Here is a 22,657-nt window from a genome sequence, read left to right on the forward strand (position 1 = left end):
TTATTCGTCAAGTACTGGGTGCCTCCATTCTCCTTTCATTAGTATTATATACGAGAGAAGATTCTATGCAAAATACACTAAATTCACAATGCTAATTGCTCAGAAATTTACGAAATTAACTTATCGTATTTAAGCAATACGGATAGGCCATTACTAATGAATAAAAATGATACTTCTCTACTTTAACGATCAGAGGGCGCTACAATTACTACAATGTCTAAAAGCATACTACCTTATTCCAGTTTTTTCTTCTATGATTGTCCTATGTTGTGGACAAGGGCCCTAAAACTGAATTATTCTTTAATACCAGATTAGCCATGAAAATAACGAATTGAGGGTTTATGCTGTCGCTTTATGGTTATTATTCGTCAAGTACTGGGCGCCTGCATTCTACTTCAATGTATATCGCATACAAAAGAAGGCAACAAACTTAACGACTGGACGCCATTGGAAGTGAAACTATGAAAACTTAGTTTGCCATAAGCAATGTCATTGGCAATCTATGATATTAACAAATTTTAAAGATAAATTCCAAAGAAATTTAGCAATAGCATAAATCATTTAAAAATAGAAAATTGTGTTTAGTTCCCCTGGTGCGGCTTACATTATAATGTTTTTTTGTTTTAGTTTCCTGGATCTAATATCTCAAAAAAAGGGCCATTATATTATAATTACAGAATTTTGATTTTATTTCTCAAATTAATTTTGGCCACTCTAGTCCAACAGTGCGTAGATGACTGGCCAAGGAATGAGGAAGCATTTTACATAATGCTTAACGAGAACAAACATGACTCCCCCATTGCAATCCGATGTTGTAATCCGGGAAAGTAGAAAGAAAACCCAGTAGGTTGCAAATCGTTCAAGCAAGCAGCCAATTTTCAAACCGTTCGCCTTCCAAGATCTGCAGGAACCTCTGATGCGCTATAAGAAGTAATTCATGCGAACAGGAACAAAACAAACTTGTTCCCGGATAGTCAGCAGTCGAATAGTTCAGCGGGTTGTAACACTAGCAGCGTATCCAGGAACTGTTTATTCTTGCAATCACAGATAATGGTCATCCGTAGGCATCGTGACACACACACACACACACTCTCGAACGCGTAACACACTGCTCTTGTTCCGTTGTCCAATCAGCTAAACCCGGTAGGAACCGTTTCCAACTGCCACCCGCAAAGTTTGCAGTAATCCGAGGCTCCCACCAGCCAACCCACAAGTTAACGCTATCAAACAAGAATCGTAACTTTCAATTTGCAAGTTACTCTCCTACTGGGCTGGAGACGAGCCAACCGTTGGTTGTTCCGTACCCACCAGGATTCTTGGCAAGTGTCGAAGGAAAACAATGCACAACCAACGGGTGATTGTTTTCCCGCTCACACTTTATCTACACGTTGTGCAACGTGAATAATAAAAGTTTGCGATTCTTAAAGAACCCTACAGGCGGGTTGAGCTTGTTTCACTCGGGCCACGGAACCGTGCGCCCGTTCTGCTTTAATTCATCAGAAACGGCGTGAGCTAATAGAGGAATTCTTGGAGCCGAACATGGAAAGATTACTGGTTCTGGAAAAACGAATCGGCCGGTGCTTCCTACAGTAAGGAAAATGGCTATAATTCTAGCCTCAGGATATACGAGGCTCACGGGCTTCTTGGAATCGCTGGCACTGTATGATACCGGCCGACCAAGCCTGCCGCTATGCTATGCCGTTCGATTTGTGAAGAAAGTTGCCCTCGGGGCAAAACGGAAGCGGAAATTGAACACAAATGGAAGCAGGAAACAGAAGTGGGAAGCGATGAAAGCTCGACCACTCGACCCGGTCCGTCCGATTTTTGGCGGAACCTGAACTTTGCGCTCCGGATGGGAAGGTAAATGGCCCCATCGGAAGTGAGCTGATCGGTGCTGGGCGGTGCGCCCTCGTTTCGTTCGTTGGACGCGCCTGGACACGATAAACATCTTGATGTGCAGGTTTCAATTGTAGGCTTTTTCGTTCATTCGTTCGCTCGTTCGGCGTTCTTTCGAAAGGATTAAGGCTTGGAAAGGGGTAAAAGCTAAGCGTTACTTGGCGTTTTACTGATGTCATTTCATTGTGCAGTCCGACGTTAGCTTGAGGTTCTTTCTTGTCTAGAAACGTTGAAGACTGTTTAATTTTTTGCCTGCAATTTTGTATAAAGATCGGTTCAATCTGTTTCACTTTCATAAGACCTTCTTTGCCCTTGGTGAATTTATCTAAATTTATACCATTATACAATGGATCCAAAGTTTGGCAAAAGTTCCTTTTTTGTTATTTTAAACAAAAAACTAAATTTAAAATAGTATTAGAGTTTTGGTATGATTATTACTTACTTACTTATTTATCAGGCGCTACAACCGCTTTGCGGTCTTGGCTTGCTGCAACAATCCTCGATACCGCTCACGGTTCAGCGCCGTCATCTGCCAATCCGTTATCCCGGCCGTTCTGGCGGACGCATCAACGCCATCACTCCATGTCAGTTTGACCCCACCACACCTCCTCTGTCCGTGTGGACGGCCTAAAAGGACTTTACGGGCTGGGTCGTCTGGTGTCATTCTCATGACGTAACCAGCGCACCGGAGCCTGGCGAGTCTAATGCGCTGCACGATGGTGAGATCATCACACACAGCTCGTAGAGCTCGTCATTGTAGCGGCTCCTCCACTGTCCTTCCACACATACGGGGCCAAAAATCCTTCTGAGCATCTTCCTCTCGAACGCGGCTAAGAGGACTTCGTCAGTTTTTGGACAGAGTCCATGTCTCAGAGGCGTATGTGAGTACTGGGACTATAAATGTTCTGTACAGTACCAGCTTCGTCCGTCGCGACAGGTATTAAGAGTGGACAAGTTTCCTCAGGCTGTAGTATGACCGGTTGGCAGCCAGCACCCGTGCGCGTAACTCAACATCAATGTTGTTGTCGGTGCTGACTTTTGACCCCAGATAGGTGAAGTTTTGGACGACTTCGAAAGTGCGGTCACCTATCTGTACATCACCCCTGCGTAAATCAGTGTTTGTTAGCAGGGTTGTTGGTGGTGCAACCATCATTTTGGTTTTCGCCTCGTTAATCTCCAACCCGAGGTTCTGTGCCGCACGCTCGATCCTTTGATAAGCTTCTGCTACATAGGAGAGCCTCAAACCAATGATGTCTATGTCATCAGCGTATGCCAGGATCTGTATTGACTTTTAGAAGATGGTCCCCGAAGCTTCCACCTCTGAGTCACGGATTCGGACGGTATGATTATTTGTACTTAAATATAGTTCCGATGTTTCCTAAAAGATAGCGCTTTAGTTTTTGATTATTTTTTGTATTTAGTTGTTTAAGATTGTCATTGTCTATATCGACTTTATTATTTTTCTTTGATAATACCCCGTACAAATATGGTATTGATACTAACGGAGATGATAAATTTCTTACTTCCGATTTAAATTCATCATTTGCATTTAATATACGACCTTTTTTGTAGTTAATAAGAAATCATTGAAAAGCAATTAGCACAATGAATGGCTGCTTGTTAACTAGTTACTGACGTAATTTTTAATGAAAATTTACATAAATAGTCTACCGTTCAGGGGTGGTCCGATGGTAGAGGCGACAGTGGCGCCGGTCTTCATACGGCCGTGGTTCAAATCCCATTCGGACCGCCTCCCCGTACGCAGGGCTGACTACCTTGCTACGGGTAAAATCCAGTCAAAGAAAGCCAAAAATGGCAGGCCGAGACCTCTTGAGATTGGTGTGCCACCGAAGAAGAAGAAGTCTACCATTCAATTTAAAGAACGTAAAAAATTATCAATTTTAAAACAAAAAAGTTAAACTTGAATATGGCGCTGGAAACGGACGATGGAGGCGCCTAGTGTTTTACAACTTTTTTAAGTAATCTTTTTTTTAAATAAGTGGAAAATAAAATTGTTCATTATAATTTATAACTTCATTAAAATATTTGAATTCCAATTAAAAAATCAAGGGAATGATTTATACTCATAAAACTATTAAAAATTATGAACTTTCTGTAACCATATCAGATTCAGTGATTAAAATTTGGAATTATCTTATTTTTGTTAAAAATAAACACTAACTCTGTGTAGATTTTTTTCCTTTCATCTCCCGTTGAATCAACTCATTGTCTAGAAAAAAATCTCATTACTGTAAATTTTTCGACCTTCTACTGCATCAAATGCAGCTGCATACATAGCTACGTCGCAACCGGAAGTGACTCCCCAGCTCATGAAATCCGTCAGAAGGTCAAACGGTCAAACGCATAATGGCAGGTCGGACAAAGCGTGTCGTGATTGTTTGCATCCTTTGAAACTCAATCTTGTAAGCGACAGCACACAAACTGGACATCAGCGGCAAAACTGGCACATCTTTGCCTGACCTCAGACAGGGTGCGAAGCGCATGAAATCTTCTCAGCTGCGTCTATAGCCCCACGGAGAAGCGGTATTAGAAGTAAAGATGTACGCTTTATTAGTTTCCTCCATTTCCTGTGCACGTTGCATACTGCACATTCGCACACTGGTCTCTCCCAGGCATCAGGTCCAGGGTACGTGTCCCATAAATAGCTCCGGTAGTGCAATTTATATTTTTTCGATAATTTCTCGATTGTGGAATCGTGATCGTACATATATTTCTTCCTCCGGTTGCTTACCATCATCCCTCGGTGCCATCTTGCCGACCGATGACCGAGAAACGCGTTAGGAAGATGGTGCAATAAAAGCATTACTCCAGCGTGGAGCAACGTGCAATCATCGAACATCGAACAGAAACGCTGTTTGAGGCAGCTTGTTTGCCACGCCAGTGGATGCTTGTGTTGCCCGGTACCCCAGTGCCGTAGAAGTAATTCCACGTAAATAACTTTCCGCAGATCATACTTGGGATTGGATTTATGAAAGTAAAAAGCTAGAAATCTCTGCCCCTTGCGCATCACTGCTGTCTCGGGTTTCCACAGACAACGATGTGAAAAGGATGAACAGACCAACGGCCGAGAGGAGAGGAGGGAAAAACAATATAAAATTGACGCCCTTGGTCAGTCTGCTCTGGTCTGCTATTGTGGTACGACGTCCACCTTGGGAAGCAAAAGACCTTCTACCTTCAATATTGCTTCCGGTAAGTAATGGTTCTTCGTAAATCAGGTTTGTCAGTAATTGTGCAATAATGAAAAAGGAAAATCGAGGGAAGAAAAGTGGTGAAATATTTCATGTTTCGCTTTCACTACTTGTGCTCGGGCGGAAACGTGCTCAAGTGAGTAAACGTGTGTCGAGTGGCTTCAAGCTTCGGAGCTGCAATTAGGGGACAATATTTAACTTTAATTATTATTGTAGAAAAAAGCTAACTCCGAGGATTCGCCCTGTCACAAAATCAATAATAACTCTATATTACTGTTATTACTACTGCCCTCTCACAGTAGTTCCAACCCACACCGCATCGCATGCACTAATAGGCCTTCCAATCTGACAGATATTTTAACCGATCCGGCTGATAGGTGTCCCAGCAAAACAATGTTGAACGATGTATAATAAACATAATGTGCTCATTATCACCATACCACCATCATTTGTTCCCAAACCTGCACGGGTGCTATTGTACCGGGAAACTTAGCCTCGCCCAATCGGCTCGTTTACAGCGTAAGTGGATAACAAGCTGACTAGCACAATCTCTTCAGATCGCAATCGATAACGTTATCGACATCGAATAGTGCAGTACGATCTGACATAATTATACAATTTAGAGCTTGTCCAGATTTATCTTCCTGTTCGGCTTCCCTCCGCTTCTCTCGCCCTCTCCATCAACAATTGTTTGCCATTGCGTACCAACCCCATGGAGGCAAATGAATAACAATTGATGACAAAATGTACACAATACAATAGAAGCCATATCAACTCTCACCCCTCCCCGTGGGCACACAGTCACAACCAGCACACAGCACTCTCAACAGTTGGCTTAGGTGGGAAGATTTATAAATTAATTACTCTAATTTGTGTTTATGAATTAATGCCCAACGGTTCGGACCGTTGGTGTATGCGTGTGAGTGTGGGTAGACTCGAGTGAAACGTTAGCGCGAATTAGCTTGTTGCTATTTTAATCAGCCCTATCTGTGACAGCGTTAGTAAATAATCGGTGTTTAGATGTCAAAATAGTAAATCGCTGTTGTGGATGCTTAAGAGCATATAGTATTTATTCTAAGTGGAAGTGAAGTATGACTTTCTTCTCAATTCTATTGTGTTTTTACTGAGGTTTACAAAGGCTTGATCCTATGCTTTATTTGTGTCTCGACATTTAACGTTAGTCCGATTGACCATCTTACTTCAAACTTTCACAAAAAAAAACATTTGGATGAAACTATTCCGAGCTTTAGGTGGCAATTTTTTTTTTCATTTCGCTGTGAGACATATAATTCAAAACTTCGTGTGTAACCACAGCCATGGAATTATGAATCTTACGCTATGTGCCACATTTTGAATAGGTCCAGTCGAATTCATGTTTTTCCTACCATAATAAAAACTGTCAAATTGATTTTTAACAGCTAAGGTTCGGTATAATTATTTTATGGAATTGTACTACAATGAGAAATTTACAGGTTCTCCACCCTCAGTGCTCCATAGTGCTCCATAAAAAAAAATTTTAACATGAATATGGCGCTGGAGATGGACGGTGGAGGCGCCTGGTGTTTTACAACTTTGTTTTAGTAAATAAATAAAAAAGTTAAGTGGAAAATAAAATTGAACATTACAATTCAGAACTTTATAAAAATATTGCTTGCCTGACTTTAATGTTTTGGAACAGTACACTAAAAAAATAATTCTAGCACCTTCTGGTGAAAAAAGCAAGCTATTATTCCTGCTAGTCGGACTTGGGGTGAGTTACTGCAGGAATTGTAAATAAAACATCCTTTAAAATTTTTTGAAAGATATGAGACATAACGGCTAATTCTAAAGGTGAACTATTGTTATTCGCTTCGCATTGCTCTTCTTTATGACTCACTCCTATGTTTGGCAGATTGTAGCTAAACATTAAAATTGGAACGTTATTAATCAGTAATTCCATAATTGGCAATCGTACGGAAACATGCGGGACCAGATATAGAAAATTTTGATCTCTGTAATTCTAATTAAAGAATAGCTTCATTTTTCTATAGCTCTCCCTCCATTTCTAAACGACAGTAAACACAACACAGTAAGGCGCTTTGACAGCTGTCAATCACTGATGACAGCGTGCAGCGGAAAACACTCTATCCAAACTAGCTTTCACCTACGTGTATGATGTTTATAAACATGCTCATATCGTTCCTTGATTTGTTTGAATAATTTGCAAACAAATATGACATTCAAATCAGCGCAGGAAAATAATTAATAAGCAGCCGCCGTCCAAACCCATGTCAGTGTCAGGGAGTAGCAAACCGTTCCCAACCGCCCAATTTCCGTAACGCGTGTGTTTGTGTGTGTGTTTATGAGATTCGAGCAATCCTATCGAGTGCTTTAAATTAAGTTAATGCAACCGAAACTAATGCAATGCAATTGCCAATGTGCAAATTAACGTTCGCTTACGGTCAGCTGTAATTAATGCTATCACCACTGCAACTGATGCAACACCACCACAATCAGCATGCCACCCTCTGCCCCCGTTCGATGAATATTCTATGCACCTATTTATGCTTAGCTAAGCCTCCACGCTCATCCAAACATCCGCCGCTCCCCTTTCCTACCGCTAAAAAACCCTCATCCACCGGGGGGGCTGTTTGGTGATTAACCGTTTGCATCAGTTATCTCTCCGTAGCTATCCGTTAAATGTTAGTTTTGGTTGTTTGCTAGCAGGCTGTTAATATGCTACTGCCGACCCGTAAAGCGTCTGATCTACCCGAGCCGTACGTTACGAATTATTTCACGCTAAATTGTTACGATACACTTGCTTGCCATGATCAGGTACGGTGGTACAATACATAAAAGATCTCAAATTCAATAACGGCACACATGTATTAACGATTACACGTATGTGTGTGTTACGTCAGTGCGGGAAAACACCGGGTTTGGTAAAATTTTCCTTGCCAAACCAAATCGTATGCAGTAATGATTGGTGGCCCCATCTGCGTTTGAGAGCCGCCTATTAATTGGTGCAACATATGCACCACGCAACAAATGATGATTGCAGCGCAAATTGCAAAACCCAAACAGCCCGCTGCCCGGTGTTGTCGACAACATCAAAGCATCGTCAGCGCCCCGGACAAGTGCATTCAGGCGGCACTGAAACACGACGCAGATAAAAGCACATTTTTCCGGCTGCATGATCGGATTCGGTGATGATGGTGCGTGTGGCATTGGAATACACAGTACACAGACGACAATCGATGAACAATAATTATTATGCCCAACCCTCTTTGTATGGAAATTTCTCGAGTCCATTGTTGTGCTGGACATTGTTGAGCTTATTAAGATGCGTCCGGTTCCAGCGATGGGCCCCGTTTTCCATGCTGGATGGAAATATTTTAAATATTTTGTACAACATTCTTTTCAAACTGTAATTTGCTTTAATATTTTTTGGGACGTACCGGTGATAGAGGCGACAACGGCACAGCACTTCATACAGCAGGACGGGGGTTCAAATCCCATCCAGACTGCCCGTCCGTACCCACACACAGAAAGCCAGAAATGGCATTCATGAGCAAAGAGTAAGACGTTGTTAGGCCAAGAAGTGAGAAAATATTGTTGATTAGAGCGCCTAAAAGTATGCAATCTCTTTAACTTATACTCCTTTTCGCACTAGGAGGCAAAAAAGTCCTTTAAACACTTCTAGCAATATTATACCCCCCTTAATATTATAAATTAAGTCACAGAAAGCCAGAAATGGCAGGCCGAGGAGCCTTTCGAGGTTGATTGTAATGGTAACAAAAAAAAAGACCGTATGATTACATACCTTCAGGCGCTAAAGACTTAAAATGATAGTAAACCGTCAAGAACAGTAATATCTTTGAAGCTGTCGTTATTTTAATTTAAAATCGTACTTCGTAATCGTAGATGTTGCATATGTTTCTTTGTACGTGTTAAGGGTGTGTTAAGTGTGACCTACCTGTGCCTAATGTGATGGCTCCACCATTTTATCAATTGAAAATATTCCCTATAGTAAGTATTGCTTTTGTTCGTCTGGTCGTGCCACTAATACATCAAACACCATCTAAAACGACCCCACAAAAAATAGCACTTGTTGCGCACAATTCAATATCAATGCAACGAATTCGTACCCAACCGTCGCTGAACCACTCAATATACTCTTCCATCACCATTTTTATTTTGGTCTCTTTTTCCTTTACCAATTAGGAAACATCCATCAACCGGAAGGCAACTAATTTATGCCAGCGCACCAGCATGGCTGCTCATGCTTTATGTATATGCAAATGGCCAGAAACGGTAAGAAGGAAACCGTTCCAGCTGGCCAGCTGATGGATGCCGCTACTGCCTGCCACACTTTGCCGGCTTCGTGTGTTTTGTGTGTGAGCGTGTGTGTTTGTGTGGATAGCAATTCTCCAAGGTACCTTCACTATCCCTTTTTCCGGTACTATTACCCTGAGGGGATAGCAGCTAGACGGCTCGCTAAGGCAAGGATAACATCGAACGGCTCGGATGTAAGCAGCACCGAGAAGCCTTATGCACTTATACACACACCCACGTGTGCGCTATCCACGCAGAAGCAGGAAACGGTGCGAAAGGTATACAATCCAATTTTCTGTTTGGAAACTTTTCTCAGGACTGCAGGGCGGGCCAAAAGATCGAGGAGAAAGCCAGCAAAGGACACACCACCACCAGCCAAGGCACGCTGAAAGCCACGAATGCAGATGGTGAGAGTTTAACGGATGACCACGTTCTAGAAGTTTGCGGGCTGGAGTTTACCTTCCTTTCTCGTCCAATTGGGGAACGGCTACGATCCGGGGTTTTTGGAACGATCCGGTCTCACCGGGCACCAACCCATGGTTATTAATACGGCTGTCCATATGGTAAAACCACTTGACGAAAGTTACAAACTGATGAGAGCCGGTAGTGTGAAAGCTTCCCAATGGCAGCACCAGTGCACCCGGTGTACTAAAGCTCAATCGATCACGAAGATGCCACAGTCACCGGCAAAGAAGGATGTACGTGAAATAGAGCCTTTGGTAAAGTATTTGAGTCAATTAACCTCTTTTGTCATGCAAGCTTCGAAAAGGGGCCTGCAGTGTATGGAGCGTTTCCTAGGACGTAGTTTTAGTGGAAAAAATGCCCTTCCTGCACCGGTTGACGTGCACGAAGAGTTCAATTGACAACTAATCCAATAAAACTGTATCCATAGTAACGTGGGTGCACTGCTTCCATGAGCTAGCTTTGGACTTTGGACTTCAGGCAAAGCTCCTGTCTAATAGACTCAGCGCAAAAGGGTGATGGCGAACCTTCGTGATGCAATTTTCCGACTCACATTGATCCCATGGATCGAACAGCACACACGTGGCGAGCTTGTGGCGATGATGTGTTTACAGAAATTAATACCTAAATGAAGCTGTCTGAAAGGTTTTCTTCGGCATTTTCCCTCCCGTTTCCCTACCGTAGAATTCTGTACGTATCCCTATCGGGTACGGCAGATGCTTTTTAATGGAAAAGTTTAAAGCTGCAGACCGACACACACACACATTCACATGCTGGGAAAAGTCTTCACAGCCTTAAGGCATACGGTTATAGCCTGCATGACCTGGATGCTGCTAATGTTCCTCATACCAACTTCTTCGTACAGGGAACAAATCCTGTGGACCTTCTGCAGAGACTCTCTATTGCGGGAAAAAAGTGAATAAATATATTACGTGTACAGTAAAGCACCGGTGGCATTCCAGCTTTTTTTATGGACGATGACAACAAGTCCAAACTCCAGAACATTAACCTCCCCAATGCTGGTCCCCTATGATACCCGTGGTGATGATGATGATGATGATGATACTGTAAAACAAAAGTTTCTCGACATCCAAGTCGATAAACACCGAAAGCTATACCCGATGGATGTCTGGCCCTCCCGTTGCCAATAGCTTGACCTCCGACACGCGTTCCCATCCCCCTCGGGCGGCCATTCCACCCGACTTCGGAGTGTTACTTTGCATCCAATTTTTTAATGTGCCATCGCCAGATACAAAGTCCACATTAAAAGGGGGTATCACTTTTACGACACGCTTCGCACACATGACTTTAGCCGATAGAAAAACAGCAGGTCGCTACGTGCACAGCACTGCCACGCTGGAAGTGGTCTAGGTTTCACTAGAATATGGGATTAAAAGTTTCACGCATAAGCTCGCATAAGAGTCACCAAAAATAATATCCTTCCATCGAACTTTGGGAGACTTGAGTTGGGGGATGGTTTGAGAGTCCGCTCTCCTTTCCCATGGGGACCGACTCGGAGTAAGAAGAATTTCCTAAATCATCAATAACATCAGGAGCAAAACATTGACCACATGACATGGTACGGAAGGATCGGAATCGAATGTGGCTTAATGTGGCATCAGGACGCAACTGATGTAGGATTTTCAGCTTGTTCCACTGGATTAGCATTCAATCAAGGGTAAGATTATGAGCTTGCTGAAAAAGTTTTTTTCCACGAATTATTATCTCCGCCCTTATTCGAGGAACATCTTCTTGCATCCTTAACTTCTCACCAGCGAAATGTTTACCGTGGCTAGTAAATATGGCGTTTGATTGTTTTAATCAAACACTACATACCACCACCACCACCACCACCACCACCACCACCACCACCACCATTAGCTTCCTGTCTAATGCATGTTAATTAGGTCAATATCCGGTTCACTTATCATTATCGATCTCGATGTAGCATTTCAAGCAGAAGTCAGCTCAACTCTTGGAAGCTGCTCCTGCAAGCCCACTGATTGATGAGCATTAAGCGCACTCGAACGGAGAATGTTTAGTTGGAATATTAAACGCAATTAGAGAAGCCAAAACCGTCCTGCCCGTGAGAACGTAACTGTCTGGTGATTGGGGGGAGGGGAGCGTTTCTATCCACTGATCTGCACCATTCTTCGGGTAAGGTGGGGTTGTTTATTGTTTTGTGGAGCTAATCGATTTTCACAGTTGAGCTGCTATTAGCATAATCCCACAAATTGCATTTGCATCACGTGCCTACCAAGAAGAAATTCCGGTCCGGTTGTTGATTCCTGGGGAAGAGTTGCGTTTGGTGGTCAAATCCCAATTCTTGGAAAGAAGCTCGAGCTACGGCGGCGGAAGAAAAATATATAAAATTGTTAACAAGCTAATGGAGGTTTCGATTATTTGAGAGCATCTTCTTAAATGCTTATTTATAATAAACAATTGTCAAAAACATCCAAACCCCTCTATTTAACACCTGTTTTACTCCCGGTAAAAGCTTCCGCATATGACGGTTGGGTGTTGTTTTGCGTCGTCGTCGTGAATTTTGAATTTCTTCGTTAAGTTGGTCGTTCGTTCAGTTTTCGTCAAAAGCAAGCTGTCAAGCGAAACGTCACCTTCTCGCGTTTTGTTGCGTTCACCGTCCGGTGTGGTAAACGTTGTTAATTCCATATTTTTCAACAAAACCCCTTAAATTTCCACCGCAAACATGGTGCATTACGTGAAAATGGAGGACGGCAAGGTGATGCCGATTCAGGAAATGTTGAAAAGTATCGAACGGTGAGTGTAAATCGCTGAGCAATGGGGCAACCCTAACCTGCACGCTCGGATTGTTTACGTTGCTGATTGTTCTCCCGTCCCGTTCGCTTCCCATCGCCTTTTGTAGATACAACCCGGAGCACCTGAAAATAATCGAAGCGTACGTCGAGGAGCAGGCCCGCGAAAACCAGTACGATCTGGAGGCGAACCTGGCCTGCCTGAAGCTGTACCAGTTCAATCCACACCTGATGAACCAGAACATTACGTACATCATCCTGCTGAAGGCGCTGACCAACTTCCCGCACACGGACTTTGTGCTGTGCAAGTGTTTGCTGCTACCGGCACAGATGAACGATGAAACGGTGAAGGAAATCATCTATCTGGCAAACATCCTGGAAAAGTGTGATTTCTCGCTGTTCTGGTCCCGCGTCAACCAGCACCCGGAAAACTTCCAGAAGATCAACGGCTTTTACGATTCGATCCGGAAGTTTGTGTGTCACGTTGTGGGCATCACTTTCCAGACGATCGACCGCGGGTATCTGATGCGACTGTTGGGCAATGTGGAGGAGAACGTGCTGCGGTCGTGGCTGAAGCAGTACGGCTGGAAGGAGGAAGGTGGTCTGGTCACGATCGCCACCCAGGAGGATAAGATTAAGACGAAGCACATTAACGAGAAGATTGAGTTTGATAATCTGGCCCCGTTGATGGCCAACTGCTTGTAAGATGGTGTAATGCGGAAGGTTGCGAATGAATATCGCGCGAAGAAGAAATAAATAACAACCAACTATTCTCTTCGTAACGCGAACGGCTTGTGCAATGATGCATCTTGAAGGAAAACACATTAGTGTGGATTATTCGTTTATTTAATCCTACATCAACTAAACCGGCTTAAATGCTAATTGTACAAACACGCGTCCCGCTTCACTCTATCTCGATCACCGCTCCCACCTTGGTAAACGCTTCCTTCAGCTTTTCGGCCTCATCCTTCGGGATGTCCTCCTTCACGACGGTCGGCGCACTTTCGACGAACTTTTTCGCCTGCACCAGGTTCATGCCCTCGAGCAGATTCTTCACCTCCTTGATCAGCGCCACCTTCTGCTTCTCGTCAAACTTGACCAGCTTCACCTTGAACGTCGTTTTGACCACCTTCGGGGCAGCTTCCTCTTCGTCCGCTGCAGCCGGTGCAGCACCACCAGCCCCAGCGGCGAATGCACCAAAACCGGCCGGCATCATGGCCGTATCGGGTAGGTTAAGCTTGCGCTTTAGCAACGTACTCAGCTCGGACACTTCTAGCAGATTTAGCTGGGCGATACTGTCGACGATGGACACCAGCTTCGGGTCGGCCGGCTTTTCCGTACCTTCCGGCACCGGTATCGTGAGCTTTGCCGATCCGGCCGACGCAACTGCAGCTTCCGCATGTCGAACGGTGTTCGTAGTTATGTGACGAGTGAGGGAAGTAACGCGGGAAAGCTGGCCAACTGTCCTTAGGGCAATCATTTTCCTTGCTGTGTAGGCTATATTCCGGCGGAAAATTGAGTAAAAAATAAGGATAGTCCCTGATGGTCCGATTTTTCTACCCACAGCACGCGAACCAGGTTGTGTTGTGACAGCTGTGACGTAACTGAAGCCGTGCTGCCAGCACTAACTGTCAACGAATTTGATGATATTTTTTGGTAATTTTTTCATAAAATATTTGCTACATATCACCTATTTAAAAACATTTCACTGCACTTTTTAACTAAAACCACATCAAATTGAAACTAAAAACAGGTTTAACACCCCTTTCAACCGATTAAAATTACAATTTTCAAATATTACCGTTACCGGTTTCTGTCAACCGAAATGATGCAACCGGTTTCGAACCGGTTCGGTCCAAATTCAAAGCAACTGCCAACTGTCAACGTGCTGCAACGAATTTCTCTGCGCGTTGTTATGAACCGTGTGTGTGTATGCGCGCTGTACCAAACGAGGATTTTTAGTGAATTTTAAAGAAAATATTGCGTTTAAACTATTGAAACCCGATTCGAAACAACAGGCAAATTACGGAAAACCAGTTGCAGTGAATTGTGCGTCAAAATTTCAACCCTTAGTGCGCTTTATTTTGTGATTTGCATTTGGCTTCGGTGTGATGCTTGTTGTTCGGTTGTTGGCGTCTGTTGATGTGCTTGCCCGTTGTTGATCTTGCGTGAAAACAGCAAGCATGAGCTCGAGAGGAAAACGATCATCTGTAAGCGTGTGTTTTGCAAAAGTGCCTTAAACAGTGCCAATGTGGAACTATTAATGCACGAATGTTTGTTTTTTTAGATCCTGAAAAAACAGCAAACACTTCCACCCTCCAATGGGCGTGCTAGTAGTCCGGTGGCATCATTGTCGAGTGTGTTCAAAAGCAGTAGAAAGATAGAATTTAACCGTAAAAAATCCGTCAAGTGAGTAGAACAAGTTTAGGTGCACGTGTCTGCAGTGTTACCTTACGTTACATTACTCGTTTTAAGGGAATTTCTCGTCGGCGAAGATGTGGACACTATCTGGGGCAATTCGTACGAAGTTTCCACCGACGGTACACCCTCCAATGGGCTGGACGATGCTACACTAGCCAATAGCACCTCCCCGAGCATAACGGCCGATGAGCAGAACAAGGAAAATCGATCACTAAACCAGCCCGCCACAGTGGGGGACGATTCGTTGCGGCGTAGTTCAATCAACAGCACCAACACCAGCTGGGATCTATCGATCACGATAGCGGATGACGAACGGCGAAAAATACGCAGTGAAACGTCGGCCGTTTTCTCGCAAAGCCTAAACACAACCGAGCGGTTGCTGGTGGAACCGTTTACCGTGCCTCCGGTCGCCGGTAGCGTAAGGATAAAGTTGAACGGTTTACAGGTTTCGGACGACACCGAAGTGCAGGCGATGGATATAAGCCCGATCAAGCCGAACGTCCTGCCATCGCCCTCCAAATCGCCACGGAAGATGATTTACACCTTTCCCAAGCAAGCTATGTTTGTGGAGATTAATGATGTTCCGCGTTTGAATGCGGATGCCTCGCAAAGCGCGAATCATCAGCGGGACGTGCAAAAAACATCGATTGGACCATCCTGGCACACCGCTCCATCCGACACTGGGAGTCAAACGCTTCGTAGTTCCAACAGCGACGTGTCGGAAACGTGGAACTCGCATCCGCATACCGTGTATCGTCCGGGAATGCTATCGCATACGCGTGATGGCGCCGATGTGGGAAACGTTAGTTCCGACGTGGATACGACGATCGCGCTTACAAACGCCATGACGAAGGTGCTTCAATCGTGCTCGAACGAATCAATTCAGAAGGCGGCCAATATGGACCTGGACGAATCGACAACGACAACGATACCGACAAACGCGCTGGCGCGTGCTAGACCATCATTTTTACCATCCAACCAGCGCCCCTGTGTGGATGAGTCGCATCTGGATGCTGAAGCCGACCGAACGCCAATAGGTGTTAGGCAGCAGGAAAAGGATACACTGCCGGCAGATATATCTTCCCCCCTGGAAGGACACGCACAGCGCGATAGCCTGTCGTTCGATAATCTTTCACTTTTGAACGATATTAGAGGGAAGGAAGAAAGCACAAACAAAACCGGCTCTTCTGATCAGCAGGGAAAGATCGGGGCGGACAAATCATCAGTAGAAGGTAAACGGGAGTTGTTAACGATCGATTTTGGATTGTCTTCGTTGAGCATGCATGGAAGACCCAGCTCACCCGAGGTGCCGGTCGTTGTTAAACCAAGAATTTTACGTCCCACGCTGCCACCTGCAATGATGCTCGAGATCGCTAGCGGGAAGCAAAAAGACTCGAAAGACGAATCCGATCGACCCAGTCGGACGTTAAGCCGGCAGAAAGCAATTACCAGCGAAGATCGGGCTGAAGCTGAGGCTGGCTGTAAAAAATCGCTTGTGGATATGGACGTTTCAACGAGAGGAGAACACAAGTCGTGCAAACCATCATCATCATCGGTTACTTCGATTCATTCGCGAACGACCGTTGACATGGTAGAATCTCCAAAGCAACCACGACAGCCCGGTCGATCAACGGTTTTCCTTTCCAACGATATTGAACTAGAGGATCGTGTGGATGAGTTGCCGAGACAGCATCGTGGAGCCGTTCTGTGCAATGACAAGATGGAGCTGACGGCCCACACTGCTACTACGCGGCGTACCGACTATGGACAGCAGGAGGAATTAATACTGGATGAAACGACGGGAAGGCTGGTAAAACGTGCCACCGTTCTCGGAACCGTCCCGATCGATGAATCCTCCGCGGAATGCTGTCCCCCACCACATTCACCCCAAACAGCGCTTAATAACTATCGGAAAACTGTGTATCCTTTGGACCGAATGAAGGAAGACGTGAGAACTGATCCCGCTCGGCAAACAATTGTTTGTAATGATAGTATGACGATGGATGTGTGCGCAACCACCACGCAAACCAAAGCTGGTAGCGCATCTTCTACGGTGGCATGCGTCGTTTACGGCCGGAACGTGGATGAGCTTTCGATTCACGCCACACGTGGTAATAGTGCGGTGGATATGAAATTTGCTCGTCCTCCAGTGTCTAGTTGTCGTCAAACCGTGGTGCAGGAGGAGAATATGGCCATAGCGGAAGAGACGACTAGTAAAAGCCCTCTGGCGACAAACCCAGACCGCCGAACGATACATACTGTGCGTGCAATGGAAGAAGAAAACCCTACGGTGGACAATTGTGCGCAGAAAAGCGGTGGAACAAATGCCCGGAAGAGTAATTTTAATGCGGAAGCAATGGAGCTAACTTTGGTGGAGAAATTGAAAGACTTGCCGGAGCAGTTTAGAGCGGTCCGACACACAATGCACGCCACTGAGGCAATGGACGAAAGCAAGGTGGAGCCAGCACGGTGCGTGCGGATGGATACGATCGGGCATGGCGAGCTGCAAGAGTGCATGGAACTTCAAAAAACCCATCAGACTGAAGAAACGGAGGTGCCCGTCATTCAAAAATCACACCCAACGTCAAGGATCCCTCGCCTGACGACCTATTTGCGAGAGGATATGCAGGACATTCCAGACAAGCCGAGATATTCCATCTACGAACGGGAGGATATGGACGTTACGAAGGCTGACGACGATCGTTCGAATTGGGCAGCTGAAGTGAATCCGCCTGTCCATATGATGAGCCAGCTGAAATCGAGACTGTCCGTGTACGAGCATGAAGCCATGAACGCTACGAATGTTTGTGCAGGCGAGCGCAATTATTCCTCCCCGCGACGAGAATCGATCGAAAGCGGCGGGGAAGAGGTGCCGCCCGTCACTGATACACAAGCCAAAAGTGTTACGATGCAAGAACCAAAAAGCAAACCGCGGCAAACCATACACCTGAAAGAAGCTATGGACATCGAAGCGCCGAACGATATTACAAACTACAACACATTTTTGGAACATTACGAGTCATCCCATGCTACAACTACTTCCACTGCACATCAAATGGATCTTTTGCAAGAAAAAGCCTTCAATTCTACACGCCTCTCGAAAGCATGCGAACGGGAGGTAGATCTTTCGAGGTCGGTCATTCGCTCGAGACTTTCATCCTACCGTGTAGAGGCAATGGTGGATGAGTCCGGGTCTAATGACGATCAGATAACACCACCGGATCAAATGTGCCCGATGAATTTGCCAGCGAAAGTACCGTTTTCCACCGCACAGCTAGATTCTGCCATGCATATGTCACCACCGGTCGGGGATGATTTCCGAAAGTCAGCACAAGGACGCAACGCGAGAAAGACCGTTTATTGCCCGGAAGAGATGACAGCTACACCGAAAGAGTCCAAAACAACCCAAGAATCGTGTGGTTTGCGAACATCCGATTTGCAAAGAATTGCTAAACAGAGCGATCCGATCGACATGGAAGGTATATCGGTGCTCGAGAGTGATGCAACTGATCCGAAGCTGGAAAGGGAAGTTATTGTGGCTACTACCACCACCACCACCACCAGGGGAACAATCTTCTTCAGTGACGGTGCCACTAGTGCGGTAGAAGCGAGCACGAAAAAGCACCCTCATAATCGGCTCTCGATTTACGAAGCAGCGGCAATGGTTGAGGAAACGGTACCGTTCGATTACGCACGATTGAAGCAAGGACATCGCGCCAAGATGTCCGCTGAGCGCAAAAGCAACGATTGTATGGATGAAACGATCGTTCCGGAGAACATCCGGGTAGAGCGTGATACAAAATACGTCCGACAAGCGTTTAGCAGAAGAGGAAGCACTCTGAAAGAATCGCCCACTATCGTGTGTCCTGCCGAACATCCACCCGCAATCGATTGCCATCTGTCACACGAACAAGGTACGCCACTGTACGGCACGGATGAAACAATGGAGCTAACGACTGCCGTCTCCAAGCCGCACAAACCTTCGCAAGCAGTTAGAAGCAGACAAACGATCCATCAACCAGCATGTATGGATTTGACGGCTGTTGACGGAGGGACTGTGACACCGCCACCTTTGGCAGGAACACCGGAACCACCACCATCTTCTCACCGTGAAACCATCCACAATGCTACAAGAGCGATGGAAGAAACACTCCCCCCACATAATGGGCCGGAAGTCAGCGTTAAAAGCGCGCACCGACGTACGGCTCGTCAGACAATTTTAATTTCGCAAGATATGGACGTGGAGGAGGAGGAGGAAGAGGAGCAGTCCTACGCACTATCGATGCTACCTCGTGAATCGACGGAAGATCGTGTTCCTCGCTCGGCATCAATCCTACCAAAGCGAGCCTTCTTCTCCACCTTTCCGTCGCTTGATATCGGTTCCGACTTTAGGAAACCCAGTCTTCCGGAATATGGTCCACAGCTATCTCCAACAGCGGAAAGGAAATCCGTCACCAGAAACGATTCACGCGCGTTCAACGTACAAGACCTTACTGACATCTCCATGTCCATCTCGACGATGCAACCAGAGCTAGCGATCCCGTACATTGGCAACATTACCGCTGGTGGTATGATGAGCTTGCGCGAAGTTCCGGAACCGTTTCCGTCTGCATCGTTCCAAGAGCAGAGCAACTCGGTGTCCGTTATCTGTCGCGTCGGTCAGGATGGGCCGGATGCGTCGGTGGGTCATCAAAAGACGATGGCTTTTGTAGCGGCCCGACCAAACCACGTACCGAGTGACGATGAATTCTACGATGCGGAAGAAGGTGATGATGCTGCGGTCGATCCACTATCGCTGACGAAATCGCGCCATTTAACGATGAAGTTTATCGATGTGGGACAGCTGGAGCAGACCGGTTACAGCGCTCCACCTACTGCAAGTAAACGTGTTCACGCGCAAGTCCTGAACTCACCTCTCGTCAGCCGACCTACCGAGGGTGATCAGGTGGATCCGTTACAAATGACCAACCTGCGACAATCGCTACGCATGGATGTGGAGCATACGCCACAAGGACCGATTAAGAAGCGTCCTCGAACTTCGTTTGAAAATCAAGCTCAAGTGGAAATGGCTGGCTCCACCAGGAATACTGCTGCTGCGGTTGAACATCCCTCACCAACGCCTGAACCGGAACCTGCCAGCATTGAGGAAGTCATCGTAAAAGAAGAACGACATACGCTAGCGCACGCTCCTGCGCGCGAGACACTCATTCACGATCCGTCGGTGTTTGCGATGGAAGAGCAAAACTTGCTAGACGACGAATCGGACCTTCCGTGTACCTCCCTGACGGAAGAAATGCACCTGGAGGACGAGGATGAGCATATACCGGACGGGCAATCCCTAACGCCACCTCTATCGCGACCAACACCACCAATACCGGTGTGCAAGCTTACGGAGTTATCGTACTACAAAAACTTTGCCAACTTGACGATCGACACGTTCGATTCGGGTAATGAGGAAGCGTCGTTCACACCGGACGAACTGCCAGAACCGACGCATCAGGAAGAGGACGCGTGCGTTTCGGAATGCATTTCGGTTAGCGATGAGGATTCGCTCATTGTCACACCACCGAGAGTACCGCTCGCTGCCAAAGGTGGTGGAATGTTGGACCGAATTTTGAACTGCAACAATCGGGCAGCGAACGAGGATGCTGCTGCGCTTGATTCGACCATTGCCAGCGAAATTATGTATAAAATCCGGCAGAAGCGGAATCCGATCGTACAGCATCCGTGCTGTGGTATGCAGACCGAGTGCATTTGCCGGCTGCAGCGAGAGCTGAAGCGCCATCAGGAGGTGACGGATTCGGTGTGGAACCGGTGGTGCAGTAAGTTTGAAACGATCAAGCAACGTATACCGAAGGTGTCTGAGCAGCAGCAGCAGCAGGAACGTACCGAGGAGAAACTAAGGCTGACGATCGAAGAACAGATCGAGGAGTTGAATTGGCGATTGCTGCGGGGAAAGCTGGATGAAAGCTTCCTGTTTGTGCAGGATGAGCTGAGCAGGGAGGATGTATCGAGACGCAGAAGCAGGACGACCGCCAGCGGACACTACCCTGAGCCGCCTAGTCTGGTATTTTTGGCGGAAAATTTAAGAAGGTGTGTGTTTTGAGTTCTTAAGATGGCTGCTTAGTAGTGCCCTTAAGTTATTATAACTTTCTTTCTTATTTATAGCTACCTATCGGAAGAATCGTACGTCGACTGCAGTCCTCCGCCAGGCGCTCCAATGCCACGAATCCCACGTATCACTCAGCTGATTGCGAATAAGCTTTCCACCGATCCGCACTCGCACTGGCTGCTGGACTGTTCGGAGGAACTGGACGGTCTGCTTCTGCTCCGCCACCGTACCCTTCGAAGTTTCGTCCTTTCGATACAGCTGGCGCCACCACGCACTAAAAACCCAGCGCCCGGCAGCATCACGGAAAACTGGCGCCTGGAACGGATACAGGTGCGCGAATGTCAGCAAGAGTATGTCCACTCACCGAAGCTGCTGCTAGCGCACATCGAGTTTATGCGGCTGGCGAAGGAAACGACCGAGCGGACACTCCGATCAACGTACCGTACCGTTGCGTCGCTGATGGGTTTGTGGCATCGGTTCGATGAGCTCCTGCAGCGGGTGTTTGACGCTGTCAATCGGCTGCTGACGATCATCCGCAACAACGAAGCTTTGCTGTGTTACGATGCGTAAGTAGAAAACTGTTTCCTTTAAAAACAAAAGAGCAAATTCTCTAAACAGAAATGGTTTTTTTTTTCCTTCCTCCCTATACAGTCAAATGGAACGATTTTGTGTGAAGAAGTGCTTCCACCGTACCCTCGATGATGGAAAAATCGAGGCGAACATACTGATGGTACACTTCAACTGGATCGGAAGCATCGGTGCGTCGGGAGTGAGCTTCAAATGGCCCGTAGCAGACCCGGGCAAGCTGCTACCAACTGCACCCAGCGCTGCTGCTGACCAGCATTCGGTCGCTTCCGGTAGTGGTAACTTTGTGATGCAGGGCGTTGGGACGAACGATAAAGCGGGCCTCATGTTTCTGGAGTGTTTACTATGGAACGTGGCAAAGCAGTACGAATCGTAACCCCCCGTTGCGGGGCAGTTCGCTTCTAGTGAATCCTACATAGAATGCAATTTAACACAGCAGTAAGTGAATTGTAGATTAACCGTTCGTTTTTTTATTTTTTGGGATTCTCAATCAACGTTAGCTAAATTATCCACAACTATAGTTAAGTAAGTGCTTGTTTGTTTTATTTTTAATGTGGAATCGATCGGTGACGTAGGTGTAGCAGTATAGTCTCGTTTTATCGACTGTGTAATAAATGGTTAAATGTAAACTTGCGATTATGCATTATTGTTTGGCATTTTTAAATTATTTAATTATCAATTCTAATTCGCAACATGGGCGAAGGTCTCATGCCTCTCATCCGACCCGGCCGTAAAACCGTAAAGTCACGGAAGTTTTAAAAATGGCTTACCAAAAGACTTCTAGGGGTTAGAGTGCAAAAGAAGAAGCTGAAATTTTAATCTTTTTTCCACGTTCTTTCCTGAAAAATAATAAAAATGATTTTCAAATTAAAGAAAAATGAAAA

At 45.9% G+C, this 22,657-nt stretch overlaps 3 protein-coding genes across 3 annotated transcripts; 2 read left to right on the plus strand and 1 right to left on the minus strand.

The window, feature by feature from the left end:
• The first annotated feature begins 12,473 nt into the window (after nt 1–12,473).
• Nucleotides 12,474–13,437, plus strand: LOC118507992 (eukaryotic translation initiation factor 3 subunit K). The gene is made up of 2 exons (XM_036047361.1): nt 12,474–12,659; nt 12,766–13,437. Exons 1-2 carry the CDS (start codon nt 12,589–12,591, stop codon nt 13,358–13,360), a joined length of 666 nt encoding a protein of 221 aa, XP_035903254.1. The 5' UTR covers nt 12,474–12,588; the 3' UTR covers nt 13,361–13,437.
• Nucleotides 13,438–13,479: 42 nt separating this feature from the next.
• Nucleotides 13,480–14,256, minus strand: LOC118507993 (54S ribosomal protein L12, mitochondrial). The gene has a single exon (XM_036047362.1). It carries the CDS (start codon nt 14,133–14,135, stop codon nt 13,560–13,562), a length of 576 nt encoding a protein of 191 aa, XP_035903255.1. The 5' UTR covers nt 14,136–14,256; the 3' UTR covers nt 13,480–13,559.
• A 282-nt stretch (nt 14,257–14,538) lies between these two features.
• On the plus strand, nt 14,539–22,410 carry LOC118503691. The gene is made up of 5 exons (XM_036037234.1): nt 14,539–14,865; nt 14,943–15,064; nt 15,131–21,169; nt 21,245–21,754; nt 21,840–22,410. The coding sequence occupies exons 1-5, from the start codon at nt 14,839–14,841 to the stop codon at nt 22,147–22,149; spliced, it is 7,008 nt and encodes a 2,335-aa protein (XP_035893127.1). The 5' UTR covers nt 14,539–14,838; the 3' UTR covers nt 22,150–22,410.
• The last annotated feature ends 247 nt before the right edge of the window (nt 22,411–22,657 follow it).

This window comes from Anopheles stephensi, chromosome 2 (genome assembly GCF_013141755.1).
Source record: "Anopheles stephensi strain Indian chromosome 2, UCI_ANSTEP_V1.0, whole genome shotgun sequence".
NCBI classification, from domain to species: Eukaryota; Metazoa; Arthropoda; class Insecta; order Diptera; family Culicidae; genus Anopheles; species Anopheles stephensi.

Coding starts and splice junctions, on each gene's coding strand:
- LOC118507992 (XM_036047361.1), top strand. CDS start 12,589: ATGGTGCATTACGTGAAAATGGAGGACGGCAAGGTGATGCCGATTCAG. Junction 12,660..12,765: donor ATGTTGAAAAGTATCGAACG/GTGAGTGTAAAT, acceptor CGCCTTTTGTAG/ATACAACCCGGAGCACCTGA.
- LOC118507993 (XM_036047362.1), bottom strand. CDS start 14,135: ATGATTGCCCTAAGGACAGTTGGCCAGCTTTCCCGCGTTACTTCCCTC.
- LOC118503691 (XM_036037234.1), top strand. CDS start 14,839: ATGAGCTCGAGAGGAAAACGATCATCT. Junction 15,065..15,130: donor AACCGTAAAAAATCCGTCAA/GTGAGTAGAACA, acceptor ACTCGTTTTAAG/GGAATTTCTCGTCGGCGAAG. Junction 21,755..21,839: donor GCTTTGCTGTGTTACGATGC/GTAAGTAGAAAA, acceptor CTCCCTATACAG/TCAAATGGAACGATTTTGTG.